Source organism: Cucumis sativus, chromosome 6 (genome assembly GCF_000004075.3).
Source record: "Cucumis sativus cultivar 9930 chromosome 6, Cucumber_9930_V3, whole genome shotgun sequence".
NCBI lineage: Eukaryota > Viridiplantae > Streptophyta > Magnoliopsida > Cucurbitales > Cucurbitaceae > Cucumis > Cucumis sativus.
Window position 1 is genome coordinate 5,872,437 of NC_026660.2, and position 14,373 is coordinate 5,886,809.

At 34.2% G+C, this 14,373-nt stretch overlaps 3 protein-coding genes across 3 annotated transcripts; 1 reads left to right on the forward strand and 2 right to left on the reverse strand.

Annotated features, from left to right (window-relative positions):
- Positions 1-43: 43 nt before the first annotated feature.
- On the forward strand, positions 44-3,207 carry LOC101209363 (E3 ubiquitin-protein ligase SINAT3). The gene is made up of 3 exons (XM_004140539.3): positions 44-562; positions 2,163-2,549; positions 2,657-3,207. The coding sequence occupies exons 1-3, from the start codon at positions 365-367 to the stop codon at positions 2,984-2,986; spliced, it is 915 nt and encodes a 304-aa protein (XP_004140587.1). The 5' UTR covers positions 44-364; the 3' UTR covers positions 2,987-3,207.
- Positions 3,208-3,874: 667 nt separating this feature from the next.
- On the reverse strand, positions 3,875-7,217 carry LOC101209114 (phosphatidylinositol 4-kinase gamma 4). The gene is made up of 2 exons (XM_004140538.3): positions 5,132-7,217; positions 3,875-4,596 (listed from the first exon to the last, which is right to left on the reverse strand). The coding sequence occupies exons 1-2, from the start codon at positions 6,536-6,538 to the stop codon at positions 4,210-4,212; spliced, it is 1,794 nt and encodes a 597-aa protein (XP_004140586.1). The 5' UTR covers positions 6,539-7,217; the 3' UTR covers positions 3,875-4,209.
- A 3,193-nt stretch (positions 7,218-10,410) lies between these two features.
- On the reverse strand, positions 10,411-14,173 carry LOC101210016 (glutaredoxin-C5, chloroplastic). Its single transcript, XM_004140623.3, has 5 exons — positions 13,773-14,173; positions 13,544-13,617; positions 13,054-13,128; positions 10,791-10,817; positions 10,411-10,681 (listed from the first exon to the last, which is right to left on the reverse strand). The coding sequence occupies exons 1-5, from the start codon at positions 14,102-14,104 to the stop codon at positions 10,605-10,607; spliced, it is 585 nt and encodes a 194-aa protein (XP_004140671.2). The 5' UTR covers positions 14,105-14,173; the 3' UTR covers positions 10,411-10,604.
- Positions 14,174-14,373: the final 200 nt, after the last annotated feature.

The window sequence follows — 14,373 nt, forward strand, 5'->3', positions numbered from 1 at the left end:
TTCATTTATAACCGATCCACATCGACATCTCTGTCCCTCGTATCGACCTATCAGAAATTTTGGAATGAAAAAGGGAAAGAAAAAACTTCCATTATTAACTAATCTCTCCTTCTAAATCCCTCCTTCCTTCTTCTTTCTCCTCATTTCTCTAATCTCAACCACCCATTTCATCTCTTTGATCATCCATTTTCATTCCTTTCTTCATTCATTCTTCACTTTTTCTCGATACCCTTTTCATTTCTATCCCCAATTCGCCGGTTTTCATGGCGAATACCTCTTCCCCTTCAAAACCCATCATCACATTTTGATTCTCTCTCGATTTAATTAATACCCAGTTGGATAGGTCTTTGTTTGTTCTGCAAAAATGGAGCTGGATGGCATCGATGGTATGCCATCCATGGATGTGATGGACGAGGAAGATAAGACCCTTCAACGTCACTGTCAGTTTCCTTCGATTTCCAAGCCTCGAATCAACAATAACGACAATCCCACAACCACAAGTGTCCATGAGCTTCTTGAATGTCCTGTTTGTACCAATTCTATGTATCCCCCAATTCATCAGGTTCCTTTCCCCCAACCCTCTTTTTCTTTTCTTCAATCACTGTTTTGATCCGTTTCTGCTTTCTGTTTTCTGATCTATTTCGTATTGTGGGTCTGTTGTTAGAGGTTCTTGAGATTCTTCTCCTCCATTGGGCCTTTGGTTTTCTCGATCGATCGGTTCTTGTAATGATTATTTTTATAGTTATTTGCATTTTCATTTGCCTTTGCCTTTGTGGAGATTTCTAATCTTTGTGAGTCTAAATTGTTTGCTAAAGCCCTGCCCTTCAATATACTCATAATCATCAAAATGAAGAGCCATTTTGTTGTGTTGCTATCATTTGTTGTGGTTTAGTCAACTTTGTTCAGAAACTGAAATCATGTTCCAATTGTGGCTCTTTTTTAGGTTAGTTTAATTAATACATGGAGGGGAAAATCTGGGATCTCTTTCTCATATTATCTTAAATATCATCAATTGGGGAAGTGGGAATCCTATGTTTGACCTTTAGAACGACTATCTTAGCGCTGCAAGATCAGGCTTGCATAGGGCAGGTGAATGGAATGGTGAAGGTGAAATTTGAAAAGAATCTACTTCATTGTTTTACCTTCCCCGTTCCAAATCGAGTTCTCAGTGGTACTTGCAGGCTGGAATGGCTAGAATATAGGATTCTCTTGGACTCACAATGCTGGGATCATCTCTTTTTCTATTTCAATTTAGATTGAATATTGTCAAAGGTTTTGCTCTAAATCAATGCTCAGATCATCTCTTTTGCTTATAGCATACGGTTTCATAAGCGAGTTAGAAGGTTGAGGCACTTAGGATAGGCATTGGACATGGTAAATAGATGGTTGTATTTTTCAATACAGCATCATAAAGTTGAGTAATTGATCTAATATTCTGTTTGATTTCTTGTTGACTATGTGGTGCTATGCAACGATGTTAGTTTTGCATTAGGTTAGTACAAACGACAGGTCTCGTTTCTTCTTGTTTGATGTTAGTAACCAATTCCTAAAATTATACTTGTTCTTAAAACATTTTCAATAAAAGTGGTTGTAAAATTAACTTGCTTATGGGTGTGGTTACATTTTCTAAATTTTTAGTCACAAGTTTGTCTGGTCGCATCACATCTCAAAGTTTACAAGTGTTAAATTACAATATTGATTTTATATGATTCTCAGCCAATAACTTTAGAAATCATTTTTGCATAATCTACATCAAGTGTTTCTGGAAAAATATTCTAAAATCATTTTTGAATTTCTTAAATGTGACGTTTATTTTCATCCAAAATCACTTGGGAACTTATGTCAAACTCAATCTTAGAACTCCTGGACGATTTTTGAATACTCCCTTCTTGGCTTTGGCTGGATATAGATGTTTATGTGTATGTGTGTATGTCTATTTAACACTATCACGTAGGAATGTCTTGTCTATTTTGGTATTCGCACCACGATATGTGTGGATTCTTCGAAAGGACAAAACAACTAATTCGTCAATCTTGTGAAATCTCTAGCGTTAAATGATATTGAATCTTCATGAATGAATTTCGGGTAATGACTATCCAGTTTGGGATAGTTGACGAGAAGAAATTGCTGAATGTTTTGAACTTTTTGTTTTGTTTGTGCAGTGTCCCAATGGGCATACCCTCTGTTCTTCGTGTAAAACAAGGGTAGACAACCGTTGCCCGACATGCAGGCAAGAGCTCGGTGATATCAGATGTCTAGCATTAGAAAAAATAGCTGAATCGCTTAAACTGGCTTGTAAATTCTCCACATTTGGGTGCCAGGAGATATTGCCTTACTACAGCAAACTCAAACATGAATCTGCCTGTTACTATAGACCATATACCTGCCCTTATGCTGGATCAGACTGCCCAATTGATGGCAATATTCCTTTCCTTGTTTCCCATCTTCGGGATGATCACAAGGTCGATATGCATTCTGGATGCACGTTTAATCATCGTTATGTAAAGGCTAATCCATGCGAAGTCGAAAACGCCACATGGATGCTAACTGTACGTATCCATTCAACATGATCGAACAGTCGTGGGTGACAATATTCAAGATTATTTTTCACTTATAATGAGCTTCTATTTATGCTCTTATTTCACCTTTGGCTCAGGTCTTCCACTGCTTTGGCCAGTATTTCTGTCTTCATTTTGAAGCCTTTCAGCTGGGTATGGCACCAGTTTACATGGCATTTCTGCGATTCATGGGGGACGAAACCGACGCTCGAAACTTCAGTTACAGCCTCGAGGTTGGTGGAAATGGTAGGAAGCTGATATGGGAAGGCAACCCTCGAAGCATTCGGGACAACCACAAGAAAGTTAGGGACAGCCATGACGGTCTCATTATACAACGAAACATGGCGCTGTTCTTTTCGGGAGGAGAAAGGAAAGAGCTGAAGCTGCGGATCACGGGACGGATTTGGAAAGAACAAAATAAACAGTAAACTTGTTAGAGATTCAACTCTTTATGTATTTGACTGTAATGCATAACATTTGCTTCAACTTTATCCACCAGAAGCCAATCTTGAATCAGTTCATATCTATTCTTCAAATCTAACAGGAAGAAGAAAAAAAAAAAGGCCTTGAAACCATTTCCAATTCCAACCTTCTTGTAATTGAGATTTAGCTTTTACAATGTCAAGCATTGAGAGCCTTTCTTTGAAAACTGTTTCCAAAATCCTTTAGTTTTTTTTCTTCAATAAAAGGTTGAGCTAAAAACATTTTTACACATCTATTTTGTAGAAGTAGTTCTTTTCGAGGTCTGTTTCGAAGACTCAATCCCATTTTGGAAGGAACTGATTTTTTTTTAATGAGCTTGCCAATAGTAAATGGAACAGATTCATCTCTTTGAAGTCCTATTATTAACGTTTCCAAAACATGAATTAAAACAAAAGAAAGTTTTTACTTCGTCTCGACTGGTTAACATTTGAAAAGGTTTGAACAATTTTTTTGAACCGGAGAAAATTTGAAAATTGGTAGAATATCGGTCTAGCACCAAGAAGATATAGTTAGAAAATTATAATATTTTAAGAATATCTCGGTAGTCGATCTCAAGAAAAACAATTTTACGAGTCCTAAAAAACATGTGCTACTTTAGAAAATAAAAGCGAAAAGTTTGCTAGTTTTGTCAATTTTTCCAGAAAAAGGAACAACAATGGATGAAAATGTGCATTTCAAAAGATCAGTGTATAAACTGCAAAGTTAAAAAGAGAATTTAAATCTTAACTTTAGTAGAGGCTCGATTAAAAAATGCTTCACAAAAGGAACAACACAATATCCTTATAAACAACCTGCTCTGTTCAATCATTCATAATTAACAGAATGAGAAAAAATAAAATTAAAAAATTTATAAATATTTTATTAAATTTCCATTGAAACTCCAAAGGAGAAAGACCTTAGGAGAGCAAATACAAGCATGAAATAAGAACAGCAATTCCAAAGGAAGTGCCATTTGAAAAAGCCAAAGAGAACCCTTTCTCAGCGGCTATTACAAAGAACAAAGAAGCAGAACAGATATAGTCCTGTCGTTTCGTTACATGAGATCATAACATTTCATTAACATATATATATATATTATATATATCATCATATATGTGCATTATCCACATATTTAATTAATTACTTACAACTATTATTAGTTACTAAAAATGATCTTTAGCTTTCCCCATCAGGACAATGAAGCAGCAATCTGATCAAGGCGGAGATCCATGATTTCATATACACTTTCAAGGAATGTTGCTTCACTTGTACCAGGAACCAAAGAATCAATTGCTTCTTCCACGCACTCCTCGATCATTGACTTCTTCGTCAAGGTTTCTCTACACATAAAGCTACCGATGTCGAATGGCGTGAGCCCTCTCTTTGCCCCTTTCTTCAAAAGCATGGTTGAAATGCGAAGAGTTCGTGCACACTCAAGAGGCAGGTCCCATCCATGGAACTTGAGAAGGGCGATATCTTCCTCCGCATCCAGTGAATTTATGTAGTCTAACGTCTCAGCATCATATGGTTGCTGGGATTGTGGCCAATACAGCCAGTCGAATGTACAATCTTCAAACTGAAATGACAGAGAATATCAATTCAGATACATTTTGATGGAATACGAGTAAGGCTAATTCGAAAAAGTCCATTGAAATCTCCCTGAACAAATTAAGTTCCAACCAACAAAATTCAGCATAAGAATGAGTCTAATATTTGATTCTTTAGGTCATGAAAATTTAAAGGTTAAATTAAAATAAATACCCTTGAATTTGCCATACCGCCACACTTTCAAAAATCAAATATTACCTTGAACTTTCATAAGCATTCAAAACTACCAATGGAATAGAAATCATTAGTATTTCAAACCGAAAACGAGACTCAGAATTCTGTGATGATCATCTAAAATACTGCGCTGATCTGAAGTGTCTTTTTAGGTCCATAACATTTTGTGTCTCAATTTTCATCCAATTTTTAAAAAAAATTGTTCAAGGGCAACATACATTGTTACCATTTAAAGTGCAGGGTTTTTTTGAAACAAATGACAACATTCAAGGGCCTTTCATACTTTAACCAAATTTAAAATATGCCAACAGCGAGTAAAGAAAACTTACACTTGTTGGCAAGCAGTATCCATGGTCGATTGGAATAAGCACAACTTGATCCCCTTCTCTTTCTTTTCCCAATAGAATATTTCCAGCATGTCTATCCGCATTTGCCAATCTAATATCCAAAACAGAAATTTTGTGGACCTCCTTGGTAGGGAAAGCCCCAGCACCAAAATCCTCGCAACTCCCATTATTTTCCATGAACATCTGCAAAGAACCAATTTTAACTGACTTATCACTGGGATGGTTGAATCCATCATGAAGGCACTGCACTAATGCTGTAGGAGGAACGCCAGCAAAGCCATTCTTGTCACCAAACATTGAACGCCGTCCACTTATTGGATGATCTAATAGGTAAGCTGCAACTTCTCTAAATGCTCCTTCTCCAACTCTGGTTCCTTTCTTTAACCCTTCACCGTCTAATGACAATGGAAGCCCCCGTGGATTGTTTAAGGCCATTGGCTCCTCATCAATTGGCTTAAAAACAGATACATACTTCTTTCCCGACCGGTCTAACATAAGATATGCTCCACCGGTTCCCTCCAAAGAGCTAACTGGAAAATGCCCACAGTCTAAGCCATCTACAGTAGAGTTCACCATATCCCAAATGGGTTTTGGTAATTCAACCTTAGGGTTAACCACAATGGGCTCCATAACACTACCTCCATTAGGATAAGGCCTTGGTGCACTTTCTTTATCATATTCATACTTTGTCCTATAAGCTTCCTTATCCTCATTGTATTCCTTCTGGTTATTTTCCCTAGAAAACTCAGATTTACACTGTTCTTCGAAATTTGATGCCACAATAGAGAGCTCAAAGTTCTTATCAACAGGTCTGCCCCGTACTTTTGCAGACTTCCGAACAAACAAATGTATGACTGCATCCTGCCTATTACAAATATCGTCTACAAGGCTATGATCATCTAGTGGATTTCCATCGCACACTACTTCATGCTCATCAACAACGTCCACAAACTCCTTTACCTTAGTAGCAATCTTCTCTTTTACATACGCAACATCTCTATCCCGCTCCACATGGAAGGTAAACTCTTTCCCACAATAAGTCTTGACATTGATGACCTGAAGATCTGATAATCTAAGCACCAAATGCAACACATTTCCATCCGTAACACCATAATCACGAACTAACGAATTATTCCGAGACAATTCTCGACCTCCACAAACTAACTTTTGTTTCTTCACCACAAATCCTTTGCAAGATTGGATCCTCAACTTCACAGATTCAATGGATTCCGACGCAAAGATGGGCATAGGACTCATCGAGCCCGAAACAGAAACATATATCCAAATCGACTCATTAGATTCCAAAGCAGATGGAGTAATTAGACGTTTATGATAAACTAAATGCTCATTGCGAACTGGACAAAGAGCAATGACACCCGCAGACGACATTTTGAAAAGGAGATTAAATCAAAAGGCCAAAATCAGGGCTTCTAAACTCAAAAGAACAAAAGGGTCAAGAAATTACATCAACACAGCCATGGTTCTAGATTCAAAGACCATCAGAAAGCAGAGAAACAAGACGATCAATAAAGTAACGTACCCTCCAAGAGAGGAAAACAAAGAAAGAAAAAAAAACAGTAGTAGTAATAATAATAATAATAAAAAGGAAAAAGGCTAGCGACCCATTTCCGCCCAAAATGGATCAAGAAATATAAAATTTACCAAAGAACTAAAGAAGGCAAGTGAAATTTAAAGTCCACACGAACCCTGGGAGAGGCTTCGGGGATCTGTCACCTTAAGAAGAACAAGAAAATGGGGGACGATTGATCCGAGGAGGAGAGGAGGAAGAAACCTAGAAGGTATTTAAGAAGGCCAAAAAAAAAAAAAGGGGGGGGAGGAATTGGATTCTCACAGAAACAGGAAGAACCAAAGGGGAAATGAAGAAGTGGGGAAGTATAAATTTGAGGTTCTAAAGATAGAAAATTGGTAAGAAATTCAGGTAATTGGGAAAGAATTGAAGAAGCTGAAGCAGAAAAATTAGGGATTGGATGAGACTGAGAAAGAGAGAGAGAGAGGTTGAATTGAACGAACAACAGACAACATAGACCAAAACGCTCATCGAAGAAGAAGACGCGTGTATTCATCGGAGCTTTATACGCAGCGCGTTCTTAATATTTGACTTTTGACTTTTTCACTTTCTTCTTCCATTACCATTAAATTCAAATACCCATTTTGCCCCCCACCTCTCCTCATTTTCATATACATTTTTTCTATCACTAAATTTACATTTTTACATTCACTTGTTTTCTATTTTATTTTATTTTCAAAGCTCTAATTTTATGTTTCTCTTTTAAATGAAAAAGTCTCAAACCTTACAATAATATGAAATAAGAATTTAAAGAAATATGTAAATTAGTAAATAAACATTTTACACTATTTTATGTTAATTTTTTACGATATTATAAAAAAGTTAAGTGACATATTTAAAAATAGTAAAATAAATTAGAACATTTATTAGCTATAACAAAATTTTGGATTCTAGAAATTGGTAGGTTTTTATGATATAAGCATATTTGTAACTATCGAGATATATTATCGATAGAATCTGAAAATTTTTACTATATGTTATAAATATTTTGTTATAAATACACCAATACTAATTCCGTGATAAATCTAATATTTAGTATTTTTGAGTTATTTTCTTGTTAAAATTGGTTTAATAACAACAACGATAATTTTCATGTATTGAAAAGCAATAATTTTGTAGAAATTTTTTTAAAAAAGTTTATTAAGAGTATAAATTAGAAATAGAAATAGAAAAGTACAATAAGGTAAAAAATGAAGAAGTGGAAAAGTAAGGGACAAAATAGTAATTTAAGCCTAAAGTTTTTCATTTTAGGATATTTTTTTCTTTAATTTAAAAAGAAGAAAGAAAAGATACCCAAATTTTCCTATTGGTTGAAGTGAGCTGTTCTTTCTTCTCATTTATTTGGTTGCTTTGTTAATTATCCCCCAAGTCACCATCCTCTCACCTTCCTTCTTATTTCTCTCTTTTCCTTTTTGGGTCTTAATTTAATTTAATTTAATTTTTGAAGAGGTAGATGAAGATAGATATTGTACAATTCTATAATTTTCTTTTTCTTTCCTTGTTTAACACAATAATTAAAATGAAATTATTCTAAACGCTCTAATTCTTCCATTTAATTCTTTTAATTAATTTGACTTCATCTTGATGTTAAAGACTTTTCAGTGAATTTCTGAATTTTTTTAAATAAAATCAAATATTTTTACAAAAATGGTAAATATATATTTATGAAATTTTGTTATATATATATATATATTTATTGTATTTAAACTATGGTGAAATTCCAAGAAAATTAGAAGGATCTAGATTAAGAATAAAAATACTTAAAGGTTATGTTATTATTTATTTATGTTTAAGTTCAATAAATTCCATGAAAATTAGAATGTTCTAGATTAAGAATAAAAATACTTAAACGTTATGCTATTATTTAATTATATCTAAGTTCAACAGATTCATCGATAATTTTTCTTGTTTTCTTAATAGTATTTAGAGAAATTAAATCATTTTATGTAGCCATGATTTTAACACTAAATCATAACGTACTAGGTTTCAACAACATTGAACTCACGAGTTACTTTTACCTCTCGTTTCTTTTTCTTTCTATTATTTTCCTTTTCCCTCAACTCTCTCACTTGAAACCATCTTTTTCTTATTCTTCCTCACTGCTTTAAGTATTATTATGATTACAATCAACATATAAACACGAAAATATGATGATCATGATAGCACATTTGAATTACTACAGTTAAATTTTCTATTCAAAAAATAGTGTTTATTGACATGTGACGAAGAAGAAAAGAACTTTGGAAGGTGACATTCTAAATGGTCAAATTGTTTTTATGGTCGAGTGGATCCTAACTCTCTAAGTTGATGATTATGACTTTTAATGAAAGAAGAATAAGAGTTGTTGAATTTTCAAACATCTTTGTCAACGTATAATTTTCTTGTTTTTAGTAATATATATTATATTTTAAAAAGTAGTTGTCATATATTGAAAATGTATAAGAATTGTTAGGCTCCAAGCACTACTTAGTTTATAGCTTTTTAGTTCAAAATCAATTGTATATGAAGTAATTCAAGCTTGATTTATTACTAAAGTCGATTGGAATAATTTTACACGTTCTTTTAGTTCATAACATTTACTAATTAGCAATGGAAGGTTTTTTTTTTTTTTTTTATCAATGTGAACAATGTTATCTTGGGCATGTTTATACAAATAGGTCGATGTAGATGTAAAGCCTTGTTGGTTGTTGCTCAAACAGGTGGTCGTTTGAACAGAATATCTAACTGCAAAACAAAAACTTATTAAATGAATGCTAAGTCATTGAACGCGTTTTCTTTAAGACATTTCACGACTCTTCTCAAAGTGTAAATAGATTTTAATATTGACACATTATTTAGTTAAAATCAATCTAATCTCTCACTTAACTTAGTTAATGTAATGGTTCTTGAACCGTTATGTGCTGATGTGTATGTAAATGTAATTGTATTTGTGGGGAAATAATTTGAATTAAGTTATAAGTAGAGAAAGTATATTTTGGGGGGTGGGACTGGAAAAAGTTGAAGCTTCGTGGAAACAAACAATGGGTCTGATGACTGACATCAATACTCAAACGCAACGGATACATAAAAAACGGCAATTTTTCAATATGGGTTTTGAATATTTTTTTGTTCCTCCAAAAAGTTCACTAATAATTGTCACCAACTTTTCCTAAATGATTATTATATTCTCAAAACTAGTTGGTCTACCTTTCAAAATTAGGTATATATTTTTTTATAACTAAATATTCATCGACTTTTGGAGCCTCATTTATGTCGTGGAAAATATTTTAAATGATAAAACTACTTAAGATATTTTCATGTCTATAATCAATGTCTATTGTTAATAAAATCTATAGTTTTGTTATGTTTTATAAATATTTTAGTTCATTTTGCTATATTTAAAAACGTCGATATGTCATGGTTAAATAATATTAAACTATTTCATGGGACAAGTGAAACTCAAACAAAGTGTCAACGGTATCTATCATTGATAGATTATATAAATTTACTATATTTGTAAATATTTCAAGTAATTTTACCATTTTAAAACATCAAAAAATATATATTTTGTTATAAAACTAAGCAAACGTGAATAACTGTTCAGTTGTTGGTTAGAAATATACCATCTTGGAGTTACAGGAAAAAGTTTATTACTTTAGAAAAATCTCAATAAAAACAAATGTCAAGAAAACAATTTTTCAAATGGTAATAAAATGTTTTCTTATTTCATGGCAGAAGTTGGAGTTCCTTGTAACAAATTCATCCACAAATAGCTTAACATACATCATTTTCCTAACTAAAAACACAAGTGTCTCTTGAGGTAGAATTGAGAACATCAACAACAGGTCAGTCACCAAATGGCTCAGAAAACAAAATGTGCCTTGAGGTTTATGTCTCTGAATTTTTAGCATTAGCTTCAGATAGCATAGGTTCGAGTTCTCCTTTTCGGTATAGTTTCACAGTATCTGCATCACAATAGCAAGCACGAAATCGGTTAACCATATAAGTGATGCAATGTATAATTCCTTTAAATGATTTAAAGCTTCTATATAAACTTATGCTGTAAAAATGTACCTGTACAACCACCTATATGTTTGCCCCCTGGCCACAGAGAGAAATGTGAGTTTAAACAACAATCAGTACCATGAATAAAACAATGATAACTAATGAGTAAACATCCATAAATAAAATGGTAGTAGCTATTTAAAACAACACGAAGGGGCAGTAGTATTGTTAGTTTGCCAGAAGGTGTTGGGTTCATCGCTCTCTTGTTTTGGTGGCCTACTGCTCTCCCTAATGAGAGATATTGAGACCTCTCACTTTTACCCTTACGTGTGTTGTAAATGTTTGTATGAGGAAGAATCCCAACTACTTGTCCCTCCATTGCTCTTTTGTGGCAACGTACGCTAATTAAGGAATTTGGAGTTATATTCTGCCTCCCTAAGAAGATTGATGGTTGGCTCTTGGAGACGCTTGATGGAAGGGTTGTTAGTGATAGGGGAAGAGTCCTTTTGGCGTTGTGTAGTGTGTTCTTTTATTTGGGGCCTTTGGAGGAAAGGAACAGAGTATTTGAAGACAAGTCCTCTCCTCTCCTTGAGTCTTTTTGGCTTTTTGTACAACGTAATGCATACAACACAATGCCTCTTAGTGGTGTACAAATCATACTTTTTTTCATTTCGTTTTTTTTATAACTGGGACTCAGAGCTTCGCTCCCTTATACAAGAGGGCACCTGTGCTTGAGGGCTTTCGGAATAAAGCTTGTATGACTAAGAGACCCCAAACCCTAGCCAATGGAGCAGGCATGACCCCTGTTGGCATACTAATTTCGTTTGTAATTACAGCTCTTAAATTCTCTTGTTCTTAGGTCACCTAATTTTGTCACCTTTTTCTGAATATTGTTTCCTATAAAAAGGTTGTGAAGTTTAAGAGTATAGGGAATCAGCTCTCTCTTTCTCTCTAGAGTGCAAGGGACATTCCTTTTCATAGCAGGAGAGGAACCAATACAACAGTATAGCTGAGCTATTTGATCATTTTTATGTGTTTTTTGGTTGTTTATGATAAATACAGAGATTTTCACCAAGGAAGAAGTGAAAATGTGATGAACGAACAAGGCTTTTAGTAATATGAGCTCATTTCAAGAAAAAAACAAAAGAGGAAACAAATTTAATAGGACTGGACCTCGCCCTAAAAGAATAGAAAAGATTATGAGCTCATCTATCTTATTTGCAATACTGATTTTTAGATCTTTTTCTTTTGCAAACTTTGCATACTCAATTGAATTTGCAACCCCCACCCTTTTCCATTTCCTATCCTATGCTTCGGACAGTAAGAATTCTGATAAATATAAGGTATTTCATGTGGCTAGTTCCTCTTGAAAGGTTTAACAGCATAGACTTCTTTAAAGACCTGTGTGCAAAAATCAATAGTACTTTCTTCTGTGAGAAGACAAAGGAAGATTTGAACCATTTGCAACGTGAATGTATTTTTTCTATTGAGGTCCGGCATAGTTTTTGGATATTTTATCCCCAACTCTTTAAAACCATGTTTCCTACTTGCATTTCTAAAGAGGGGCGGGCAGCTTTCAATAGCAAATAAACTTTTTTACAGTTTGTAAAGCATTTTGTTAAAAAGAAATAGAAGTGTGTTTTCGACTCGGTGTCTAATATGTGTTGGGCACAGACACCTTACTCAAACTAAATGTCTTTGTTTATTTACAAGCACATCCATTCATGTAAGTGTGGGAGCACCAGCCACCTACTATGTGTACATGATGCCACCTACTATGAGCACCAGCCAGCCCATTCTTCAGAGTGTACCATGCCATGATCAGATCTTAGCTCATGCAAGGCACATTCAGCCAAGTCAAGTTTTCCGGGATCGAGGGGCTACCACATTGTTCTCTATTCATTTATTGAGATCTAGAATCCTAAACCCCTCTAGGTGCTTCTGTTCTCAGCTTATAGACAACCATTATAATTTCTTGATGACCATATTGTTCAAAGGGAATTGATTGGGATCATAAGTAAAGGTACTCGATGGAGATTAAACAAAAAAACAAATCCGTTAAAAGCAAAACTTTTGCATGAATCAAATGGTCATTTATTACGGAAGATATTATTTCAATGAAGAATATTCACAAATTAAGCCTACAAATTCTACTACCACATATTGATCACAGTTTTCAAAAAATTGTTTTTGTTCTTAGAATTTGGGTTAACATTCAAATGTCTACTTAAGAAAGATGAGCACGTGATGAAGAAATTGTGAAAAAGCAAGCACAATTCTAAAAAACCATGATTGTCAAACAGGAGCTAAAAGTTCCAAACACAATACTCACCGATGAAAACGTTTGGTACTGTATGTTGTCCTGTAAGCCTCTCAAGTACCTTTTGCAATTGTGGCCCTTGGGGACCTGAACGGAAAAAAAACTTGTCAGCTTACAAAATGCATAAACGGATTCAAGAAAACTAAATGGTATGAAAAACTCATGCTGGTTTGAAAACGAAACATGGAGCTCCATATTAATCCACCAAAGTTTTATAGATCAATATGGGGTCATCACTTTGATTCATAAAAACCAACAAATGAACTATTAACATCACGAATTTGGGAGAAAATAACATCCCAGGGATCAATTCAGCTCAAATTAAGAATCTCCTAATCTGATGCCATATTAGCTAACCACTTAATCCCAAAATTCAAGTTAACAATTGAGTTAGAACATATAACAGGAAATCGAGTTATCACCATAAAGGAAAAAAAGAAAAGAAAATGATTATAGTCCTCAGTTTAGAAGCAAGTATTAAAATAAGCGAAAGAAAAAACACCTAATTCATCCAATTCAATGACCAATGGCTGCACTCCAAGCCTCTTGAACAACGCCTTAACCTCAAAAGAATACCTTGAGAAAAAAAAAAAAAAAAAAAGGAAGGATCAAATTTCTAAATATTGCCAACAAATCAAAGAAAACCCAAATCATGAAAAGGACATAAAGGAAATCTAAAAAACAAAAAGCATTACAAATATAAAGATGAGATGGATGAGATTTGAACTCACGAACACCAAGTCTTGGAGTAAACAACAACTGGGTTCTGTGTAATTGTAGTTTTGACACTCTCCTCAAGTCTAGAACCAAAAGAAGAAGAAGAGGAGGAGGAGGAGGAGGAAGAAGAAACGGATTGAATCGACATGGGTCTAGTCCTTGTGAAGCCAGTGAAGGCATTGTGTTTCGAGATGGAAATGGATTTGGAAGTGCAGGAATTGTAAAAGGGAAGGGGAAAAACGGAAGCTTTAAAGAAGAAGGAAAGAGGGCGAGGAGAATTAGGAGGAAAGGAGGTGAAATTGGAAGGAACCGCCATTGATTTGAAGCTCAAGCTCCAATTCTTCATCTTCTCAATTTGTTGTAACCTATCAAAAGGTTCACTTTCACTTTACTTTTGACCTCCTAAAGTAAACTAACTATATTTAAGGCATCAAAATAAAGACTTTACTTTATTATGTAATTGTTTTCTCAAACCACATTTTTTTACTATTTAGACTTGTTCTAGACTCATTCTCTTCACTCATAATATTTATATAATCTTTTGCAACCATAAGTTAAAGTTTATTAGGATAACTTTTGTTTTGACAAAACCCAATCATAAATAATCTTCAAAAT

Excerpts from the sequence above, each read along its gene's own strand:
- LOC101209114 (XM_004140538.3), bottom strand. The coding sequence starts at position 6,538 with ATGTCGTCTGCGGGTGTCATTGCTCTTTGTCCAGTTCGCAATGAGCAT. Across the intron at positions 4,597-5,131 it reads GATACTGCTTGCCAACAAGT|TTTGAAGATTGTACATTCGA; the intron begins GTAAGTTTTCTT and ends CTGTCATTTCAG.
- LOC101210016 (XM_004140623.3), bottom strand. The coding sequence starts at position 14,104 with ATGAAGAATTGGAGCTTGAGCTTCAAATCAATGGCGGTTCCTTCCAAT. Across the intron at positions 13,129-13,543 it reads CATTGAATTGGATGAATTAG|GTCCCCAAGGGCCACAATTG; the intron begins GTGTTTTTTCTT and ends TTTTCCGTTCAG. Across the intron at positions 10,818-13,053 it reads AGTACCAAACGTTTTCATCG|GGGGCAAACATATAGGTGGT; the intron begins GTGAGTATTGTG and ends CTCTGTGGCCAG.
- LOC101209363 (XM_004140539.3), top strand. The coding sequence starts at position 365 with ATGGAGCTGGATGGCATCGATGGTATGCCATCCATGGATGTGATGGAC. Across the intron at positions 563-2,162 it reads TGTATCCCCCAATTCATCAG|TGTCCCAATGGGCATACCCT; the intron begins GTTCCTTTCCCC and ends TTGTTTGTGCAG. Across the intron at positions 2,550-2,656 it reads ACGCCACATGGATGCTAACT|GTCTTCCACTGCTTTGGCCA; the intron begins GTACGTATCCAT and ends CCTTTGGCTCAG.